At 31.9% G+C, this 17,885-nt stretch overlaps 1 protein-coding gene across 1 annotated transcript in view; it reads left to right on the top strand.

The window, feature by feature from the left end:
- LOC136269747 (multiple epidermal growth factor-like domains protein 6) overlaps positions 1–15,678 on the top strand; it is a 66,487-nt gene extending 50,809 nt beyond the window's left edge. Inside the window, exons 4-8 of the mRNA XM_066066812.1 lie at positions 11,647–11,781; positions 12,215–12,352; positions 12,561–12,698; positions 13,360–13,497; positions 13,708–15,678. Coding sequence (XP_065922884.1) covers positions 11,647–11,781; positions 12,215–12,352; positions 12,561–12,698; positions 13,360–13,497; positions 13,708–13,718 — 560 coding nt within the window. The 3' untranslated portion in view covers positions 13,719–15,678. The remainder of the gene's footprint in view (positions 1–11,646; positions 11,782–12,214; positions 12,353–12,560; positions 12,699–13,359; positions 13,498–13,707) is intronic.
- Positions 15,679–17,885: the final 2,207 nt, after the last annotated feature.

The raw sequence follows: 17,885 nt of genomic DNA, 5'->3' as shown, positions 1-17,885 counted from the left end.
TTATCACATATGGTTTTACTTATATGCGAGGATTCTGAAATATTGCTGATTCTTTAAAAAAATTTAGACTCTAGCCCCTGGATAATTATTGGGCCTCACAAGGGGTTCAAAGTTTTATGTAGGTTTATACATGTACCTCATATACAAACACTTCTTTAGGCTCTTTTTTTAGCCACGCAATGTTCAACATGTGATATGACTATGAAATCATCCTGTTATAAAAGGGACTTGATTGTAAACATAGGAATATATAGGGGGGATAGATTTTTGCTAATAAAGGATGTACATGTATTAAATCAATATCACATTTTCCAGATAAATTGCATTATGAATCCATTCAGCTGATTGTATCATGTCTATTGTTGCTCAGGTGAGCGATGTGGCCCATGGGCCTCTTGTGTTAGAAATGACGTGAAGATTTCAATAAAAATAATTCGTAATTGATTTTATTTGTTTTTATATAGCGGGGTTTTGTTATTTACGTTGGAAAAATAACAGGCTGCAACCATTTTAGTAATGATAACAGAAGCGAAATCTGCAACATTTGACTTGAAAAAGGGTTTTAGAAACACCGGTTTACACACATACTTAGATAAATTTTTACCTGAAACCCATGGACTTTAAAAGGTTTTAATAAAGGTGTTTTCGTTCACATTGTAGTAGACCTCAATGTTTACTATTGTTCCATTTTATTTTATTTTCAAATAGTTCATTAGCAATTAATAGAAGCGAATCGTGATAAAAATAATAACATTGTTTTCAAACATTTTCGGTTTACATTTATATAACCCTTATAGAAGTCACATAAACAAGAGGCCCATGGGCCACATCGCTCACCTGAGAAACAATAAGTATGATAAAATTAGATTAATTGAGTCATAATACAAACTATCTGGACAATGTACAATAATACATAATACATACTTTGTAATTACACTACCTGAGGATGCTTTCACACAAATTTCAACTTTCCTGGCTGATTAGTTTCTGAGAAGAAGATTTTTAAAGATTTACTATATATATTCATATGTTAAACTTCAACACCCCATTGTTGCCCCTCCCTACCCTTCGGTGGGTATGATTTTCACAACTTTGAATCAACACTACCTGAGTATGCTTCCATACAAGTGTCAGATTTCCTGGCTGATAAGTTTTTGAGGAGAAGTTTTTTTTAAGATTTACTTTATATATTACTATGTAAAACTTCGATCCCCATTGTGGCCCCACCCTACACCCGGGGGTCATAATTTTCACAACTTCGAATCTACACTACCTCATGATGCTTTCATACAAGTTTCAGTTTTCCTGGCTGATTAGTTTCTGAGAAGAAGATTTTTAAACATTTACTATATATATATTCTTATGTAAAATTTCGAACCTCCCCATTGTGGCCCCACCCTACCCTCGGTGGTCATGATTTTCACAACTTTGAATCTACACTACTTGAGGATGCTTTCACACAAGTTTCAGCTTTCCTGGCCGATTAGTTTCTGAGAAGAAGATTTTTAAACATTTACTACATATATTCCTATGTAAAACTTCGACCCCCCCATTGTGGCCCCACCCTACCCTCGGGGGTCACGATTTTCACAATTTTGTATCTTCACTACCTGAGGATTCTTCCATACAAGTGTCAGCTTTCCTGGTCTTATGGTTCATGAAGAGAAGATTTTTGAAAATTTCTCATTTTCATAAATTCCTAATTATCTCCCTTTGCAAAAGGGCATGGTCCTTTATTATCAGAACTTTGAATTCCCTTAGACTAAGAATGCTTTGTGGCAAGTTTGGTTGAAATTGGCCCAGTGGTTCTTGAGAAGATGTTGAAAATGTGAAAGGTTTACAGACAGACGGACAGACGGACCGACAGACGGACGACAGACAACATGTGATCAAAATAGCTCACTTGAGCTTTCAGCTCAGGTGAGCTAAAAAGGGTGTTGCTAAAACGCAACATGGGAAACGGAACGGAAAGCGGAACGGAACGGAAAACGGAAAATATCCTATCACGTTTATAAGTTTAAAATGGTATAGACTGGCCAGAAACGATTTACTTTATATCATATTCATATCTAATGAATGATAATCAACATGTGGCTGTCTTATTAATATTCTATAAAAATGTACATGTAGCATTACCAAAAAGATCAAATGTATAGGAACTGTTTAATATTAACCTGATTAAACGAGTAAATTAGCTATATCTTTTTTACTTATTTTTCTTGTATGGTACTGCTGGCATATCAGTGTAATATACGCAGTTAGTGAAAGCGTTTCATGTGTTATATGAGTATTTTTATATTTCAAATTTGATGTATATACTTACATCGACATTGAATTTTCGGTGTCCTATACGATCCTAAATCCTACAGACAATACAGTATCATTGAAATAAAAAAAAACCATACGACTGACGACATTCAAAATAAAAATACATTGAACATTAAAATACCCGGTACTAGTATTTTTAGCAATGCAATTTTGTTTACGTTTGCATTACTTGGCAGTTGCTCATTCCTGCAGCAATATACATATAATCCGAAAAGAGATATCTAGACATTGCCTGGTTCGGTTTTCCGATGATAAATTGGGACTGTAGTCTGCCGATTCCAAAATCCTCATGCCACACATTTGACATTTTAAAAAAAAAATGCACATACTTGTAAAAGATCATTATTTAATCAGAAAATTTCACAGGATCGAAACCAGATTTCTTACGGAGATTTATGATGGGAAATGTTGACACCTTTATCTCTATTTGGAAGTCACTCAGAAGACCTTGTACAATTTCTTTAACGTTATCATCTGGGTCTGTTGAAATGCAAAACCCTGTAGTCTTCTTAATTTTTAGCCGTGTATTGAAACCAGCTGATGAGCAAGGGAGGATCGACTTTTTTAAAGGAAGGAATAATGAAAATTGTTTATGCTTCTGAAAAAAAAACCCGCTTAAACCCTGATGTATATAACAACATCGAGTTATTTAGCAAAATGTCAATGGAGGATATTTTGGAATATATTTGCAATGCATGTACTGTTAATTTTGAGGAAATTATTATTCTTGAATAAATAATCCAAGATTGCCAATCTTTCCAAAAAAAAAATACATAAAGTGTATCGTTATTGGCATGATTAACAAATCTATCAAGCAAATAACATTAGATAAGATTTTCCTTTTTACGTGCCGTTCCGCTTTCCGTTCTGTTTTCCGTTCCGCATTTTAGCAACCTCCCATATAAAATGTACATATTTTTCGCAAAATAATTTACATTTCCTAAAAATGGCAGTTCGAAATAATGCATGTTGACCTTCTGTGTTTATAACACTCGTCCGGTGTAATGAAGAATAATGACCCCCGTAGAATAATGACCGGGGGTCATTTTTCTACGTAGAATAATGACCCCCCGGTCATTATTCTACGCAGGAAAATGACCCCCCGGTCATTATTCTACGTAGAAAAATGACCCCTTTGCCTGAAGAATAAGTGTCATTTTCATAAAAATGAGCACACTCCACATGAAGAAAAGTGACCCCTGTAGAATAATGACCCCCTTGTAGATTTAAGTTTTTCAGTATATTTTTGTATTATTTGTGAAATAGTCTTTACACTATTATTATATTAATTATATATAATTATATAAATTATAATTCATATTCGTATAAAGTTAAAGTGAAAGAAGGGGTATATCTTAGAAAATAAAAATTCTTCCGTTATAACAAGATATTGAGGTATTGCATCGGGGTATGGTTGTCATCTTAACAATTACATTAATTTACATACAAGGGCGATAGTGCGAAGGCGAAGGAGCAAAAGTGCGAAGATGCAACGACGAAGCACGAAGATGTGATGCCTAAAGTGCGAAAGTGCGAAGGCGAAGAAGCGATACTACTATCGCTCCTCCCCAACTTTGCACTCTGGCCTTCGCATCTTCGCACTTTCGCCTTCGCCTTTTTTGATTTCATTCAGCAAGTCTCGGTCGATTACATAGAACTTAATACAGGCACCGTACTCGCCAAGGTTTTCCGATTAATCCATGTTATTATTGGTACGCATGCACTAGGCCATCGCGCTTACTATGAATGTTAACTTTTAAATATTTTAATGTGTACATGTAACATATATGTTTACCAGTGCTGGCTATGCCTAATCATTATCTACTTCACACAAAATTTAATGTCCGCCATAATGTATGCATATGCACTTCCAGACTCCTGTCACTTACCAGCCGTCTGTTTACCGTGGATCAAACACAGTAACATTCTAATTTCAATATGCGACACTCCTTGCTCATGCATGGATCTAGAGGGGGAGAGGGGGTCTCATAACTGCAACGGTGTGTGCATACAAAATGTATAACGCGCGCTAGCGCGTTATGAAAATTTGTTTGCACTCATCGTTGCATCCTTAAACACGTATTTCCTTCCCGCAAATATGATTTGTTTTTAAAAAAGCTCTGTCTTATTCAACGAGTTATGCGAAATTAACGGAATGGCACTGAAACAGCCGAAATATGCTGACAAAAATAGTGCACAGCGTTTTAAATTCTAATAACACAATTTTATTTTTCTTTCTGTAATTTAATGAATTTGTTCTTGGTAAACTAAGAAATTAATCAATTGAATTCATTGAACTGTCAAAATATATTTACATCAATAAAATATTTATCAACATAAGTATAATAACAGGTCGTTATCCGGTTTGAAGTCGCGAGAAGAGTCAGTTCCTGTTCTTCGAGAAATACTGAAGGAATACTAAATGTATTCATACGCCCCATATTTGGTGATTGGGTCTTCTGTGTTGTGCGTAAATATCATTCAAATCAACCAATGCAATTTAATAGAGGGAAAGAAAGTAAATGTAAATATTATAGTATGATATTGTATTGTATGTTACTGTATCATATTTGATACATAATATTATATTGTATTATATAATACAATATAATTTGATACAACATTGTATCATATAAAATGATACAATATTAGGATAAAGTAAAACATTTTAAAATACAATCATATTATACACATTGTATCATATGATACAATAATATATATTAAAATATCATAAAATACAATTTCATGTGATATGATAATATATCATATAAACCAATATCATATTATACAATGTCGTATGATACGATATTTTATATTATTATGCCTTCTGTCAGTTTGTCACTACTGGCTCTGTACCAGTTATTGGCTATAATTTTACGTTTTCTTTTCGTGTTTCCTTATTTCTTGATATATTGGAAAAAAACTTTACATACTATAAATTGTGAATTCCTTATTTATCCATCGGTTAGATTATATCATCATTTAGAACCCAAAACATATTGTTTCTGTGCTTTATAGCAAGCCCTGAATTTGCCTAGGTTTTATAATTTACTGTACCAGTTATCGGCTTCGTGATAATAAATAGTAAAATCCTTGTACATGTTGATTTTATATTCTGCAAAGTGTTGATTGAATTATGTCCCGTGCGGGGTCAGCCTATAGGTCGTAGGGGTTATTTTACATAAATTAAACTCATAAAATTATTCTTTTATCATCATACGGTAATACATACAATCATACGCTAATCAATGCATAATTATACAGGCGTTCAACTGCGCCATGAATTTCTCGGAATTTAATGAGTTCTCTTTCTTTATAAATGTTATATGTATTGATATTATATGTCAAATCAAAGAAGGGATATAATTACGTATCACAAAGAGGTCATATTCTATTTTTAACGTATTACGTCACTTTCCCCACAGGTGAAAGTGCAAAGATGTAAATCAGCGGTAAACAATGATCATTAAAGCTCATGTTTAAAACATATTGAAGAAAGTTTTCAAGCAAACTTACTTTTCTTTATTAGAAACAGATGACTAAATTAAAAAATCTCGGATATTCGCGTGCTATAGACCCTAATCCTCAGTTTAGCCGATAACTGGTCTTAGCCGATAACTGGTACAGTACCAGTATATATTCAATACTCATCTATTTTCGCATAGTATCAAAGGATTTATATAGCGTAAGCATACTATGCCGAAATAGAGCACGGCAAATGTTTTCAAGCGCCGACAGCGGGATTCGAACTCACGACGCTAAAATCATACCAACTTGTACCCCAAAGCGTTACCGCTGCGCTAAATTAGCCGTTATTAAAATTAATGGTATTTACATATATAAAATGTAGATATGTACGATTGACATCAAGCAATTACAATTATTCATTTTTCCAAAAACACTTCATTATTGACGGTAATTTTAAAGTTAAAGTTTCTTATAAACTTTTGAACAAATTGATTGAACATTTAACAAAGAAATTCTACATGAGAATCACAAAAACGCTTTTTTAAATGAAGCTTGATAAAGAATGTACAAGAAAAAAAATTCAATGAGATTTCGTCTGCTAAACATTTCGAATTTCCTCGGTGAGGTAAAACGTCTCTCATTTCTTGAAAAGAACATAAATCTTTGTTGACTTTTCATTGTACAACAACTTGTTGATTAAATAAACAACCAAATCAATTGATTAATTTGAAGAAAAAAACAAACGCTTGCTTTTCCGGTGATTATTTTTAGGGACTTGTCAACACTCGAACGTCACAGCTACTAGCAAAGCACGTCAGTATATTCAACAGTCGGCATGATAATAACAATAGTGTTGTGTTGTGCATGTACTATGCCTAAATAGTAGTCAGGGTTTGATACATAGTGCACTCCGGCTCGTGCACTATGTATCAAACCCTGACTACTATTTAGGCATAGTACATGCACAACACAACACTATTATATAAATATTGTATCATAAAAATCAATACTATACATAACAATATCACGATACAATATCATAAAATATAAAAAAAAAATGATACAATATTTTATCGTATCATATAACATTTTACAATATAACATATGGTATTATATTGTATCCTATTAAACAATAGTGTTTCATATCATACAATACTTTTTCATAGGAATCATGTTATATCATTTAACAACAACCTCATTTTTCTATCAAGCAGGTTTGAGTGAGGTAGGAGATTTCTCTAGCATCCTTGATAATGGAGATCAGGCTCTGCATCTAAAGCAACAATTACGTTTCATTTATAATATAGTTAAATCAACTATGCAAGCTATCATTCATAAAACATGTGACCTGTTCCAAAAAGCTAAACCTTATATAAGAATCATAAACCTATGACTCTGATTCAGTATTCAAGCCTTTCAGGTGCATCAGTATCATAAGACGCACCATCCATGGAAGTCTGGTGAAGTTAGGACAAGTAGTAACTAAGATATAATCATTAGAGGGCACCTGCGACAAAAACTTTAACCAGCTCCAAAAGCCTTAACCTCCTCCATGATCCGAAACCTATAGCTCAGATTCAGCACTCAAGCCTGTCTGGTGCATCAGTGTCATAAGACACACCATCCATGCAAGTTTGGTGAAGTACGGACCAGGAGTAACTTAGATATTGCTATTAAAGGGCACCTGCAACAAAACACTTTAACCTGCTCCAAAAACCTAAACCTCCTCCAGCATCTGAAAGTTAGGAACCAGATTCAGTAGGTCCAGATGCATCATTTATGTAATTTTGGTGAAGAGAGGACAAGTAATTTAGCTTAGATACAGGAGCTGCAACTAAAACTTTAACCAGCTCCGGACGCCGACGCCGGGGTATAATATGCTCCCATTGACTTCGTCTCGGTGAGCTAAAAAGGCGAAAGCGCGAAGTTTCGAAGGCGAGAATGCGAAGTTGCAAAGGCGAAGAAGCAATAGTAGTATCACTTTTTCGCCTTCGCAACTTGGCACTTTCGTCTTCGCATCTTCGCCGTCGCATCTTCTATATTTTTCATATTGTTCATGAATTATATTTGCATTGAGGATTTCCACAATACAAACTGCTGGGTATACAAGTTCATCAATGATGAAACCAAAAGTATGAAAAGTTTACTCCACTGTTAGGCATTATAACCAAGCTGAAGGTAGTAGGCACTGACAGCAGCCATTACGCCAGCAGAGGTTAACGACCAAAAAGGAAAATCGTCAAAGTACTGAGAGTACTCGTACAGAAAATATATTCTACTTTATCCTCGGCATACTTTAGTTTAGTTAATATAAAGATGATTAATGCTTCAGTAGTTTGTATGAGCACGGTCATTATTCTACGGGGGTCATTATTCTTCATTACACCGGCAGAATTATTTTAAAGTTTATAACTAACTTTAGTATAGCGAACAAAACGGAATGTAACTTTGGTACACTACCTTAAAATTGTAAGCCGCAAACCTCACCTTAAGGTTCTGAATCGCAATTAACTAATTTATCAATCTTCCATTTATGCCAATACATCGACAGATGACCTAAGATAAACAAGTATCGGTATAAACGGAGTTTTCATAAATAAAGATTGTGTAATAACAAAAATGTTCAATGCTTTCTAAATTATTAGACAACAGTTCGCGCAAAGTTATAACAAAGCAGAATTGTATCTGATCTAAAACTGCAATTTATCGCATTTTAGCAGGTATATAACATAGAAATCAAACGATAGTCTTCGTGTTTACCTTTTTTACCAGATTGTACTTTAAGTATACCTTAATCTCCTAAATGCAGATTGACACAAACAATCTCCAACATCTATTCATGACTAAAATTGCGACCAGATTAGATCACTATATATATATATATATATATATAGAAGATTCTTTAAATCACAATATTCTTCTTGGCGCCTTTAAGAGTGACACTTGAATTGTCAAATTCGAGTTTTACGTTCTGTAATTATAAAGAACATTTATTTTCAAATTATAAGCGACAACTAGTATTATATGTTATTTTAAAGCATGATATCTGTAGCACAAATTTTCTGGGATGTGTTCAATCAAACCAATGAATTCCAATGTAAGATATTGTGTTAAGGAAGGTGATAGCACGATAAATAAACCTTTGAATGTATAGGCCTAGCTCTTTGAAATCAGTTCAAGTTTTATCAAGGTCAGATATTAAAGGGATAAGGTATAGTTTACATTAACTTGAGAAATGTTCCATCCACGGTTAATAATGATATTACCAATAATATAATCTTCACTGATGTATCGTAAGGTTTTTCTTGGGTTTCAAGTGATATTTTGTTAAACAAGAAGGCGTTAGGTGCCTTTTCATAATCTTTACTGTTTGGATTATATGTGCTTAGCTTTTAAGAGATTGTCCTGACAGCCCTTTTCGCCACACACTCTCTCATGCAATATATGACACTGACTGAATTCCAATGTGTTAGCACGATCGTGTCGCTATGACATATAAACGTATATAGTTTTAAACAAAGAAGTTCTAATTATTTAAATATATAATTTTTCTCTGATAATTATTTCTAACGACAATCATATACAATAGCTGCTGAACATTTTATATTACTCTTGATATTAAATTTTTGTCCAGTACTTTTAATTCACATTGGTATACAACTAATGTTGTTTAAAATACCAGTTAAAATCTCCAAAATACGGTATCATAATTTTGTTTATATATATAAATGGTTTAATAATACGTATCTATTTTTTTTTCTCAGAGAATTATCAGAGTTTAGCCCCCACCATTAATTTTGATATAATAATATATGATGGTGTTGTTGTTATTTTAAACGACAAATATATGAAACTTGCATATGTATTCCATGTAAGTGTGCGTTTAACAATTAGCTATTTTAGTTGAAACGTGCATGGATAATGTGTAATATGTTGCGCCTATAGTGCAGTTGATATTTAGTAATGTTTTAGTTGATATTTTAAAACAGAATTATATAAAACTTGTTTTTCACTGGATCGATAACGTTCTGTACAGATTCCTGGTTTCGGGGGTTTGAAGCAGAGGGTTTACTTGGATTCTCTGTGTATGTATCCAATACCACGGATAGATCACAGGGAACGTTGTGTTTCAAGGACGACAACTTCACACTAGACACAATACCTCTTGTCTTCACAACAAACTGTTTTGTCCATGGACAATATGTCATCTTTTACAACGAGAGACTACCAGGAGTTGTCTACCCTGACGAGTATTTTTGGTCTGTTGCCATTCTACTGTGTGAAGTAGAAGTGTATGGTAAGCGTTTGTTTTTTATTCCAATAACCTTTGAACATTGTTTCATATGTGGTAACATATCTACATTTTTTTTTTCAAAATATAGAACATTTAACTGTGTACAGACCTTGTGGATTAAATCATCAAAGTTACAGTGTTGTTGATTCAAATAAATCTATCAAATTCTATCCAGTCATTTAAAGTGTCTATTTAAACTTCTAAATGTTTGCCCCCTCCTTTAAAAAAAACAAAAAAAACCCAGTAATTTTGAGTAGCAATTTCCTTGGATTATCTGTATATGTCTCAAATACCACTGATAGATCACAGGGAACGTTGTGTTTCAAGGACAAAAATTTCACAATAAACACAATACCTTCTGTCTTTACAACAAACTGTATATTTCACTGACAATATGTCATCTACTACAACGAGAGACTACCTGGAGTTGTCTACCCTGACGGTTGTTATAGTTAAATATGGAGTAACTTCTGTGAAGAAGTGGTGTATGGTTGGTGATCTTTATAACTTAAACAACTTTTGACAAATGACGCAATAAGTCAAGTCATTGAAGCTAATCATGCAGATTTTTAGCGAATAGAAATAAATGTTGTAGATTTACAGAAAATTATAAATGAATATTTTGTTCAACATTATTATTAGTAGAATACTACCTATATAGTCATATTTTCAATTTGTTAAATTATGCATCGTATAATAATGCAACCCCAGTTCTGTATAAAATATCCTAAATCTTAAAGCAAGGTACCTCAATTCAATTGCAAAAGCACTTATCTGATCATGAAAAACTTTTACATGTGAATTTGAAATATGCTTTGTAAATTAAAAATATCTGAGATCGTTGTAAAATCTTACAAATTAATTATTTTTTAATGAAATTGACACTGTGATTTTCAAAGTTGGTGAACAAATGCATTATAAATAATGGTTTCTAGTAACAAATAGTATTGTCTAAAAAAGTTAGCAACATTTTTTTAAAATAAACGATATAACGTCAAGTTATTTTATAACTCAGCTAATACATCTGCTTGTACCATACGATTGCCATATCGCGTGACCACTATGAACATAAAATATTGTGCTGTTGTAATATCAGAAATATATTGCATTTGAGCGATCATTATTAATTTTAAAAAGGAAATGTCCGTTAAACTGAAGTACACATGTTTTCAGCACAAAAATTCGCTGATATTTTTTTTGGCCGCATTAACTGTACTGCATATACTCCTATACTTCTTTTTCGTGTAAATAAAACGAATGATATATAGTACAGGTTCATGACCATTGCGAGAGATATTGTTTAACTCATTTACTATTTCTTTAAAGTCGTCCAGCAACAGGGTTTTGGGTGTCTAACTGTTTTACATAAATGTTGCAATATTGAAATTATTGTATGTTTTTGGTTAAGTTGGAAATTGTCTTGATGAACTTTCGTGCATACCACTATACAAAGTCTCGTAAAAGAACGTCTCTTTCATCTTTTGTTTTCATCAAGAACAGAATTGATTGTGCTCAAAACAAGATCAAATATATAATAAAAAACATTTCATGTACAGGATGTCCAGTAACAGGATGTTACGGGTCAAACAATACCTTTCCCTGTCCAGACGTTAACTGTCAGTACTGTCACATAGAGACGGGCACCTGTCAGGGATGTAAACCTGGGTATCAAGGTCATCACTGTGAATTAGGTAAGAAATAGGTTCAATTAAACAGCATTATTAACTACATGACAAAGCTTTAATATAAACTTTTGGAATATGTGTTTTATTCTGAAGCAATCATACAAAACATATATACATGTAAGCATGTACTATTTTATTAATTGTATGTAATGGAAGTTCATATACATATGTGTACTTAAGATCAAATAAAACCACAAACATTTCAATCCTTTATTTTAGAACCAATTCGACTCCAAATAAAAAAAAAGCTGATTAGTTCCTGTATTGACTTCAAAATTTTCACAAATGTATAAAAAAACATTGTTAGTGTTCAATTTGGTAAAACTTCTACAACAAATGTGGGGTGTAACGTTCAACACACTGCTTTTCAAATATTTTTCTTTATAATTATGAATATGAGACACAGCACTGTAATGGACTTGTGATAAATATATTAAAGAATGTGACAGAGGGTCGTATGGTATTGGATGTAATGAAACATGTGGACACTGTCGTGATGTTAGCCAATGTTCCCATATCAATGGGACATGCTTAACTGGATGTGAAGCTGGTTTTAAAGAGGACGTATGTAAATTAGGTAAGGACAAAATACAGCTACAGGCAAAGGAGCAAAATCCTTCTATTATTTCTAATCACCTAGTTATTTGATTCTTACATGTAATAAAGGCATGACAACATGCAACTGTTGCAATGATATACAGAGAAGTGCATTAATTTTAAGGTAGCCTTATATATCATTCTCAAAATATTAAGTTGGAGTCATTTTCTATCATTTCATTTTAAAGATTGTGACAGTGGTTCATACGGCGTTGACTGCAACGAAATTTGTGGAAACTGTCTCAATGAAAGTCAATGTTCTCATATCAATGGAACATGTTTCACTGGATGCAATGCTGGCTACGAGGGGGACTTGTGTAAAACACGTGAGTAGAACGTTATCAGGACAACTGGTTAGATATACAGCAGGTAGTTAAGAGAGTGATGATAACTTATTGAAAATACGGAGATGTATAACATGAAGTACATTTGCCATAAGTATTATAACATATTTAGTAAGCTCCTTTAAAACCAAAATAAACAGAGAAATAAATTGTCGTACATATCTATAGGAATGATAATATGACAAAATTCAAAGTAAATTGAGAAAAAAAGTAATATAAAAAAATAATTAATGAACTCATGACTTGTAAATAATCAGGTGTCAACAGAATAATTGTTTACATATGAACTTGAGGAATCGGTTATTTTAGATCAAATTACATTGTTTCTAAATCAAACCGAGTGCCATTGTTAAAGGAATTTTATAATTTGTGTAATTGAAAGCTATGATTTATTTTACTCCAAAAAAGAAACATAAAACAAAAGGAAACAGGCTTTATGACAACTTAATGTAAGAATTAGACTAAAGACGCATAATAGTGACTTTTTGCAATTTTACGAGGAAAAAATGACGTTCACTAATGTTAAGGTTTAGATTTGTTATGGTTATAAGACAATATTGATGCAAGTCAATGCAATTATTGTTACTGCATTAACCTGTGCTAAACAGTTGTCTGACATTCGTTGTATCTATAATCGTTTTAGAATGCAATAGAGGATCTTATGGATATGAATGCAATGAAACATGCGGGCACTGTAGAAACAAAAGCTATTGCTTTCCTATTAATGGTACTTGCTTAACTGGATGTGATGTTGGCTATGAAGGAGCCTTATGTAAAACACGTGAGTAGGCAATTTTGAGGCATACAATTCAATTAACAGATGTGTTCTTTTGCTGCAACATTTTCAGATCTTATTATCAGTATAAAAAATTATAATATTAAAGCAAAAATACTATATATATATATATATATATATATATTTGTGTCTGTCGACATATAGTTCATGTATGGACATGCATATTTTAATTTCTAATTACGGTTTGAAACAAAGGTGCATGCTAGACACAAGTGAGTACAATAAAAAGTGATTACATCATAATAAATTCTTTGATTAAAGAAAAAATAGTGCATGCATTATATGTGTTTCTTTAGTTTGAAAGTACACAATTTGATATGAGAAAAAATTAAAAAGAAAGAAAAGTTATATGTTTAATTTACTATTTTTTTCTAAATCTGTATATAAGGGTGATCGAACTATAGCAGTATTTTTTTTATTATCGCGTCAAAGTATTCATCTTTTGATCGAAGTGCCAAATTATAAAGTTTGCTTGTATTTAAGACGTATTGGATGTTTTTGAAATCATGTTTTCCCCCGCTAGTTTGAATGTATCAAGCATAAAAATAGGTTAATTTAATATACCCCTAAAAATTGTTATGCGGCATAAAAGTATTTCAAACGACAAATCTAATAAAATGACAGCGAATTCATACGCGCGTTAGTCAACAAACCTAGCAAAAAACATGAAAACGAAGGCTTGAGAAAAAACTGAAATAACAAGGCAAGGTAAGTTTTTTATTTAAATATTGCAATTTGTAGTGTTGTTTTTGGTAAACTGTAAGAACAATTAATCAGTGAAAAAATGTAATGCAAATTTGTTACAGCAGTCTATCCTGTCGTTGCCAGTCTAGCTAAAAATTAAAAGGTGTAGACTACCAACATCTAACAAAGTTTTACAACTACAGACATTCTTAGATTAATTGTAAACTTTTAATGAGATATGTTTATGTTTCAGGATTTAAGTAATTAAAGAATCTCACTGATTAATTCTATTAACTTTAACTCAGATGTTTATTTATCTATTTTCATTTAAATATTTAATGAAGATTAACTTTTATTTAAATTTTGATATCTTTTTAAAAAACTTTTTATATTGGTAATGAAATTATTTTCAATAGTTTACACAAATAGATAATTGAATTACAGCCACAAACGGACTTTAAAAGACATGCAATGGGTATAATGCACCATATGTTATATAAGTCATTGCGTCGGCTGTAATGTTATTTAAACAAGTCAATGCAAGCTTTCAATATTATCTAATTTATGTCAAGCTATCAGAGCATAATATCAGATTTGTTTGTCGACAAAAAATGTCCATGATAAAATATTTGAAAACGTAAGTAAAAGTTAACATCTTTCACACTGTAAATAGTGTAAATTAATTACTTAAAATGTACTTTGAAATTGACAGATGCTTCTAACATTATAATTCACCTTTTCACACGTGTATTATCTAAACAAGGGGGGTTGTATAATTTCTAGTTGTTTTTTTTTATTTGCAGACAAAACATTCTTGTCTTAATGGTGGACAAAATACAACGTACAATTCAACACCAAAAAAACCTTTTAAACTCAATATTAAGTTTAATAGCAATGGAGGATGGAAAGCATGATGGAATTAATATTTCTAAATCAAACAATATTACTCTACCACTTTAGAATTACCCAGCATATCTTGATATTTAGTGTATGACACACAAAAAGAACGATGCTGCTTAATTATGAATAAGTATTCATTTACTTAAGTATTCATTTACTTAATTATCAATTAATCCCATGACTAAAATTTGACATTACTCATAAGTGTTTAGTTCATAATTCCAGAATGAGATTGAAAAAAAAGTTTGCCTGAGAGAAAATGTACAATATTAATGTAGAAAAAAAGATATTACATATTTCAGCAATACATGGCCACAAAAGGATTTGTTAAATAACTTCCTCATATTTGATTTGCTTTAAGAGAGTAAGCACTTAATATTATATCATGAAGCTCATAGAAAAAGACAAAGGTATATAACACCAGAATTGAAAACAAACATTTTTTTTATATGGATTTTCTTTCTTAACTTAGTACAATTGATTTACAGCTTCTAAAATAATGCAAATGGAACACGAATGATTTTGTGTCATCTTAAGTTTGCCGTAAAATAAATTGTTCATCCTTTTACAACAACATTAATCCTTTGTTTAATGATATTGATTCTGTTTGTTCATAATGTGGTTTGTTTTTAACGCTTTGATTATTTTTTTTGGTAAGAATATTATACCATTTTTACTGTTGCTTTAAAATTGGCTATACTTGATTTCCATGTTTACTAATTCAACGAAATTGGGGTAATCAACATACTGAACACTGGTTAATATCTTTACATCTTTAATTTATTGTTTACATTGTGTAAGTTATCTATATATTTTTGTAAGAGAACGTAAAATTAAAACAAATTATGACGATGTCTGCTTCGATTGCTGAAAAAAAGTTGATAGATTAACGATAGATTAACGCATACATCCATTCAATGCATACATCCATTCAACGCATACATCCATTCAACGCATACATCCATTCAACGCATACATCCATTCAATGCATACATCCCACGAACGTTTAACAACGAACATGCTGAATGTGTTATTGTGTTACATGTTCCATTGCTGGTATTCATAAGTGCCACCTTTTTACCAATTGGTCGACATTTAGTAAACGGATAAATAATTCAGTAAAAAAATATGTTACATGGAAATTGCCTTGATCTAAATTTTTATATGACTTTTCTCTAACTCAGCAAAGTTTGTGATTTTTGTGACTGTGTGCAGTAAATGTAAAAGATAAGCCCTTTTTAAAGCAACAGTAAACAACTTATGAATGTTTACATGTAACTATGTTAAACGTTCTTTATGAATACACTAATACTTTTCCTTTCTTGTCGCTTAAGTTATCGTTTACATGTATGAACTCGAATGTATACAATGCAGGTTTCTATCGACCAGCTTGTCTGCTTCATGTTAACGGAAACATGCACTCAAAGACACTTGTGCACACTCCAATCACCAGTTTTTTCTTCTTTCGTGACTTCCCTGACATGCCGTGATACGTGCATTCCACGTTACTGTTTTCATTTAGTGCTGTTCCTAATATGAAATTTTGTAACCACAAATAGAGATTTCATGAAAACGAAATAAAGTACATTGTGAAGTATATCGTAATCAAGCTGTAAGCTAGAAATACAGTGCGTAAATATTACTATTGGTTTTCATTTTTTTTTTGTCTTCATGGTGCCTTTTATGAGACAACGTTTAAAAAAATGAATATTTGAGTCAAAATATCAATATCTTAATTCCATACGTGTGATGTATACTACCCGTGAGATGAACATTTGTTTTAAACGGTTGTTGCTTTATTAGAAACTTCTGATCAGCACTATTTTAGACACAGCCTATTGCTTCAATGCTTCATTGACCTTGTTTTTGAAGACGTTGCTGTAAAATCCACATCACTATTTCTATTACCGCAAAATTGTATATTTGTTTTATCCAACACGTTGAAATGATTATTAAGTATAAGTATACTATAAGTATAAAAGTATATATGTACTCAAATAGGCTTGGCGAGCTGAACATAAAGAAAATATCTGCATCGATATTAGAACAAATTGAACGATTGAATAGATGCAAATATTCTTTGATTCGGATGGTGATTGCTTATGTTAAAAAATGAAACCCTCTGATTTTATTATTAACAGTAATTATTTATTAACAGGAATTAAAAACAATTATCATGATTAAATTTAACGTAGTTATATGAACAGCGATCATTTCATCTTCCTTATCTCACTAACAATTTGCAATTTACTTACAGAGAGACCAGGTGTCGTATAAATGTAAATATATGTAGACGTTGCTTAAAGGAACGCTCAGAAGCCATTACAATATACAGAAAACGAGAGGAATCTCATAGTAAGCTTCTTTAAAAACAGAAAATTATACATAATATACATGGAAAAAAAGCAATACAAATAGCAAATGATATGGAACTTTTGTGAAGAAATTGATATACATGTAAAATGTGTACTAGGGGAATAGATAAATTCATAAGTTTTTTAAGTGTACACGTGAGTATTTTTTTCTCATGTTTAATTAGTGTACGATTGGTATTATTCTAATGATATTTTTTTTTACAAAGGTCCAAACCAGATAGAAAGTCCAGAGTCGCAATTCCTCAACGAAACCCGAGGAAGACTGGTTTAAAAATACTCGGAGCAGAAAGAATCATACTGACGATACATCCAAATACTGCGTTGATCTAGGGACATTTAAGGAAACCATTAACACACGATGCATGCATTAAATATGAGATGCGATTTTTTTTCCTAAAATTCAAGAGTCTTGTT

The sequence above is a fragment of the Magallana gigas genome, chromosome 1, assembly GCF_963853765.1.
Source record: "Magallana gigas chromosome 1, xbMagGiga1.1, whole genome shotgun sequence".
Taxonomy (NCBI): Eukaryota; Metazoa; Mollusca; class Bivalvia; order Ostreida; family Ostreidae; genus Magallana; species Magallana gigas.
This window is presented reverse-complemented; position numbering and strand designations above follow the sequence as displayed.